The sequence below is a fragment of the Crocodylus porosus genome, unplaced genomic scaffold (assembly GCF_001723895.1).
Source record: "Crocodylus porosus isolate Cpor-Errol unplaced genomic scaffold, CroPor_comp1, whole genome shotgun sequence".
Taxonomy (NCBI): Eukaryota; Metazoa; Chordata; order Crocodylia; family Crocodylidae; genus Crocodylus; species Crocodylus porosus.
This window is the reverse complement of record NW_017728927.1, coordinates 6,248,929-6,254,928: the sequence shown is the minus strand read 5'-3', so window position 1 is coordinate 6,254,928 and position 6,000 is coordinate 6,248,929. Positions and strand designations below refer to the sequence as shown.

Genomic DNA, 6,000 nt, shown 5'->3' with positions numbered 1-6,000 from the left:
GCAGCCTTGGCTTTCCTGGTTTGGTCCCTGCAGGACCGGACCAGCGCGGAGTAATCCTCCTTGGAGGTGAATCCTGTCCTCCATCCTTTGTAGGCCTTTCTTTTTAGCCTCAGGAGGTCTGCTAGGTCCCTGGAGAGCCAGGGGGGCTGCTGTGTCGTCTTGCTGCCTTTTCTCTAAGATGGAATAGACTTAGCTTGTGCATCGAGGATCGCTCCCTTGAGGAGCAACCACTCTTCTTGAATGGGAGTCAGATTGCACATCCAGGGAGCAGGCGAGAGAGATAACATGACAAATGTTTAGGGTGCAGTGATAAGGGAGTCATAAAGAATCCCTTGGGGCCAACTTTTTGAGAAGAAAGGCAGACAGATAGATGAAGGGTGCCAGCATCCAGCCCCATATGGCAAGAATCATGAGACAAGGTAAAGTTGAAAGACTGCAGCTGGTCGTTATATAATTGGATAAGCCTCTATCACTTGGGCTCCCCCAGTAACCTCCTTTCAGATAGCTCAGTCTGGCATCATGACCCCTCGCAAACTGATTTTTAAAGCTGCCTTTTTTTTTTTTTTTAATGGAACATGCTGAGAACAGTGGAGTGGTAAAACAAGGACAAACCGGAAAGTGATTGCAGTTGCCTCTGACCTGGGCAGTGCAGGGAGGGCTGCTCCCAACACATACTTGTGCTTCCCTCTCTGAAGATTTCTGATCCCAGAGATAACTCCCTGGGCATCTCTAGGAGCAGTTGGACCTCAGTTGCTGCACGGTGCCCCTCAGTAACCGATGTCATATGTGCTGTAAACCTCTGGAGTTAAAGCAGGGATGAGTTTGTTGCAGTGTCTGATGGGAGCAGCATCTTGCCTTGCAGGTCCACTGTAATCTGCTTCCTCACCTTTTGCTTGCCATATACACCCCTTGGAAACTAGCTCCAAGTTGGCTAAAGCTTTTAGAGCCTGAAAAAATTTCTCTTGGTTCTTAGATTGGTGACAGTGTCAGCTGAAACCATTCCTGTACCTCCCAGCACACTCTGTACTCCTGTTCTGCAGGATGCTCCATAGCGCAGCCTGCTAATGAATGGCCTATTAAGTTACCGTGCCTGGATAGAATTTGCCATAGAAACTCAGGCAGTTACCGCCAACAGGTAACTGATCCAAAAGCTTTGAAGCTGTTGTGATGGTTTTGTCAGGTAGCCTTCCTGGTGCCAGTCTGCCGCTGGCTAGACCCTGTGCACAAGAGGTAAGCCTTGCATGGGATGCTTTCTCACTAAGGAAGCTGATTCATCTAGTCAGGAGTAGCTTCAGAAAGCCAGAAGGGTATTTCAGGTAAAGGGAGCCAGTCCTTGGTTAAATTCCTGACAAAGACAGGGCTGAAGTAGAACCTGGGAGGCAGCAAATGCAACCAAAATATTAATTTGTGGGCAGCACCTACCCCAAGTGTAACCTCGGGTCAAATATGGCGTCCTGTCCGGCAGTCCATGGTCATTCTGTCCCTCTCTTTGCGTGGTAGGACAGAGCCAAGGAGCTGCAGATTTTGTTTGCTGGTGGATACAAACCTCAGGCACGTTCAGTGCATTGCTCCAAGTACAGGCAGCTATTCTGGGGGTGGGTGGGGGTTTATTTGGCATACTGGATGCTTGTGCACGTGAGATGTGGCCCTCTGTTCCCAGCTGTGTTGTTAATGGGGTGCTTAGTTGGACATGGTTTGGGAGCCCTGGTTCATGTCTAAATTTGAGTGTAAGATCCTAGGGACAGGAACTTTCAATATTATGTGCCTGCAGTGCCGTGCCTGCCTGTGAAGCTAGCTGTCAAAATCATCATAACTAAGAGTGCCACAGAGCAGCACAGGCTGGGCACTGGTACCCATCAGCAGCTGGATATTATTTTGGGGTATAGTTTTCTAAAACGTCTTAAAAAAAAACCCCACCCAGTAAGTCCAGTAATAGTAGGATGTGTCTGAATTGGAAAGAGGGGAAGATTATTCAGGCCAAAGGCCATGGGCAGCAGTCGCCACACACTGAGCTTCGTCTGACCCAGAAGTCTGGAAGGTGGTTTGCAAAGAAACAGGAGAAGTCTTTTTATTATCCATAGCTTTAGCCTTTTGATCTGAGGTTTCTTCAGTGTTACAGCAGACAGGTTCCTTTTGCTGACTGAGGCATGCAGCTCACTGTCAGGCAGCGTTTGGTGGTTTGAATTACCCAGTGACTTTGAAAATATATTGGAAAAAGGAGACAGGAGGGTTTTGATTTCCTAAAGCTGAAAATGCATCACAGTTTTTGACCTGGATACAGAGTGGCTTTAATAGTGAGAGAAAATCTCTTTTGACATTCCTGTGCACATATGTGTGTCACCACCAGAGAGCACAATATTCACCACCAAACACCCCCATCCAGGCGTGATTGGCTTCAGCTGGTGGAAGAGCTTTTTTGCTAGGTAAAGGTCTTCTAGGACCCGGTCCCCCAAGCACAGAGTTTGCCTTTCTGCAGTCCCAGGGCATCCTGACCTTTTCTGTCTTCTCTGCTAGGACCTGGACATGGAAACACCATTTATTTCAGTTGTTTAATGTGGGACTGGGGCCCTCAGAGGAACTGCAGCATGGCCACTTGTGTAGAGTAGAGCTGAGGTAGAAGGGGAATGAGGAGAGAGGCTGATATCCTCATTCTGTTTATGGCAGCAATACGGTTACACAGAGCTCGTAAGTGCTGGGCACAGATGGAGCATCATGTTTGCCTTCTAGCAAGGCCGGAGCATTGCCTGCAGCTTCCTCTCCAAGGCTTTATGCAGTTAAATTTTAAGTGTCTCCAGTAATGGGTCTCTTGGGAGATTGCTGTTCTGGACCACCGCACTAAGCAGCATCACCTGGTATTCAGCCCTCACTGGTCCAGAAGAAAGCCTTTCATATGGTTCATACTGGGATGTTGTGTCCCTCCCCCAGTTTCCCATCTGAGTTGTTCCAGCTGGTGTTGCAGCAGGAGGTATAATACCCTAGAAGCTCTTAGCTCACTAAGCCCTGGGATCCTGAAGTGTGAGGAAATAAAGGGGGGAAATCAGAGGATAGCCATTTAATAGCAATGTGCATTATCATGGGCTTCCCTGCCTTCCTGGACTCCCATGTCTAGCTCTGCCAGCCTGGGTCACGGTGATGGAGGGTAGCTACATGGTTCTGATCAGGCAAAGCTGAACGCAGCTCTCAGCAGTCCTTTCAGCACAGGCTCAGATGCATATAGGTATATCCCTGCTGAGCCCAGCATCTCTAACTTTCTCCCTAGAGCACCTGGAGCAGGACCAGACCAGGCAAGGCTAGTGCTTCCAGCTATTCTGGAGCTATCTCTGCTGCTTTGCCATCCCATTGTGGTCTTTTTTGATTTGCTGTGTGGGCAATGGGTTTCCCTGCTTGAACTCTAATCCGTTTAACTCATTTCAGGTCCTAATTCCTCTTATAGATCTCCAGTCTCAGCCATTGGCAGCACTGTAATTAGTCTGTCTGCAGCCTCTTTGGGGTGGCAGTGAGACTAACCAGAATAAGAGAAAATAGGCACAAAGCCCTACCTTCTTTCTTGACACCAGCTCCTAACACCCTGCAGGGACCTTCCTCTGGTCTGAGGAGGATGGAAGATCATTTCAGTGGCTGTGTGATGCGGTGATTGAGGGGAAATGAGTCTTTTCTTGATTGAACCTGTGCTGATCTCAGCACTTTTCCATCAAAGGTGCCTTACAAAAGGTTTTTCCAGTTCCTTCATTATCATGGGTCTCAAAAAAGTGCCTGGGCTTTTCTTCCGCTCCGAAATGCAACTTGTAAGCTGGACTGTGGACATAACAGCTGATAAGACCAGGCTGCTTAAAGAGGTCTGAAGAAGTTGTGTGGATCAATGTGACGTGCTTCTGAGGGAAACAGGAAGATGAAGAAAGTCATGAAAACTTGGAGGGACGAGCACGGCCTTTGTGAAAGCCTGGCCAAGCCAACACCCATGGGCTCTGATTTCTGTAAGTCTTTTACCAAACCACGGGCTCGTAGGAGTTAGAGACGGGGGTCTTCTGGTCCATCTCCCTGGAGCCTGGGCACAGCTGCTTCCAGCATCCTCACCAAAGCTATACCTAGTGTTGTTTTAAATAGATAAACTGCAAGTAGCTCCGTCTGTCTGTCTCTACCTGTAGTCTTGCTATCTGCTTTGCAGTCCTTGTTCACTGAGGGAGATCCTTCTACAGGACAGCATTCAGCCTCTGCTTCCTGTGATTAATTCCCCCCCAGGCTTGCTTCAGTGCTGCACACATCCTCTGCCTCCATGACATTTACACCTGGTGGGGACATCCTGACGAATGCGTTTCCCCTTTAATGTCATAATCAGGATAATACTTAGCTCTTGTGTAGCACTTTGCATTAACAGATTTCAAAGTTCACTACATAACAGGCCAAGAGTACCAGCCTTAGAACTTTATTTATTGCTTATTCTTTAGTACTTTTCATATGTTCTTTCAAGATAATGCTCCCAGTTCCTTTCAAAGTACAGCACAGGAGCTATTTGCAGCAGTAGATCCAGACTGATTATTAATACAGGTTTCTATAGTAATGCAGTGCTCTCTTGCTCACTTCCACCCCCACTGGTGTCTCCCCAGGAACAGGCTGTGCCATGTTATCCCTGCTAAGGCAGGAGGTTAGAGACTTGTCTTTCATCTCCTTGGATCGTAACAGGAGATGCACAGTCTTGTTTCTTGCTGAATTCCAAACAATAGCAGTGTGGGGAGGACACCTCCAGACCTGGAGGAGAAAAGAAAAGACCACTTGGACGCTGAGCTTAGGGGTGGGAGAGTGAAGCTGAGTGGGGAGGGCCACAGGATGGAAGCAAGTTGCAGTGATGCCATTGCAGCTGTGACATGGATGCTCCTGTACAGGGGATGGACACAGGCTGGAGTGGGAGACAGCTGTGAATGCAAAGGCAGAAATGCTGCTTGGGACGTAAATCCAGAACTCTCTTTACACTGCACCCCCAAACCCTCTATGTTCTCAGCAAAGACAGGCACAGCTGGTGGGTGACTTTAAATAATACAGAAGGAATGAGTTTCAGGTGTAAGGGACGCAGCTCCCACTGCTGTCAATAGGATTTAGGCACCAAACTGTCCTCTGCACCTTTGCAAATGTCCCTGAAAACCTCATCGGTGCTTGGGGAAGTCAAGGAAGTGTCAGTCAAACTGCACCGGTTGGATGTCTGACTCCTCCAGCAGATACAGGGTTGTTGAAGCCAGCAGGGGAGTCTTAGAGGTTGGCTTTGGCTGAGCAGCCATGTGTTCAGACGCTGTTCTAGCTCTGACTTATCCCAGCAGACCCAGGACACATGTGAGCTGGGGGTGCCTTTGCATCAGGGCAGGGGCTGCCATTGGGGCTAGTTTGGAGCCAGGCCTGGGGCCTCCCTAAAACCACTTGGTTCTTGTGACTTTGTTTTTTGTTCGCTGTTCAGACCTTTGAATCCGAACGGTGCACAGATAAAAGTGCAGCAGCGATGATATTTGAGCCCAGCGATTATCATCATTAATAACTTTCCTGAAGGGAATTTGCCCAGTCATTTCTGGCAAGCCACTTTCTGTCTCCACAGTTTTCTTGTCTGTGTTAAATAATATGTAATAAATGGATCTGAGCACAAACAGCATCTCCATGCCAAAGCTGGATCAAATGGAGCAGGCAAGTCAGCTCGCAGATTGTCTAGGAATAGTCAAGGACAACTAAAGGTGTATATGCAAGTTTATGTAGTGGGTCCAGTGCAGCTGAGAAGGAGCTTTGAGGAGGCTGCTTGTCTATGCTATAAGCTTCAAGATCTAATGTGCCTGTTTCCCCTCAAACATGCACCTCTTCAACAAAGCATGCCTGGCTTCTGGGCCTGATACTTCCTTTAGGGCTTGATCTGCTCACTTGGGTTGACAGCAGCTTTTCCCTTCCCTGGAAGCAGAGGTGAATCCTTGGTTCTTGCTTTTGAGCCAGCCTTTCGAACACGGTCCCTTGACGTGCTGGATTTACCCA

The 6,000-nt window shown here is 48.3% G+C and overlaps 1 protein-coding gene across 1 annotated transcript in view; it reads left to right on the top strand.

Annotated features, from left to right (window-relative positions):
• The first annotated feature begins 2,638 nt into the window (after positions 1-2,638).
• Positions 2,639-6,000, top strand: part of GRID2IP (Grid2 interacting protein) — a 67,259-nt gene continuing 63,897 nt past the window's right edge. Inside the window, 1 exon segment of the mRNA XM_019541848.1 lies at positions 2,639-3,974. Coding sequence (XP_019397393.1) covers positions 3,890-3,974 — 85 coding nt within the window. The 5' untranslated portion in view covers positions 2,639-3,889.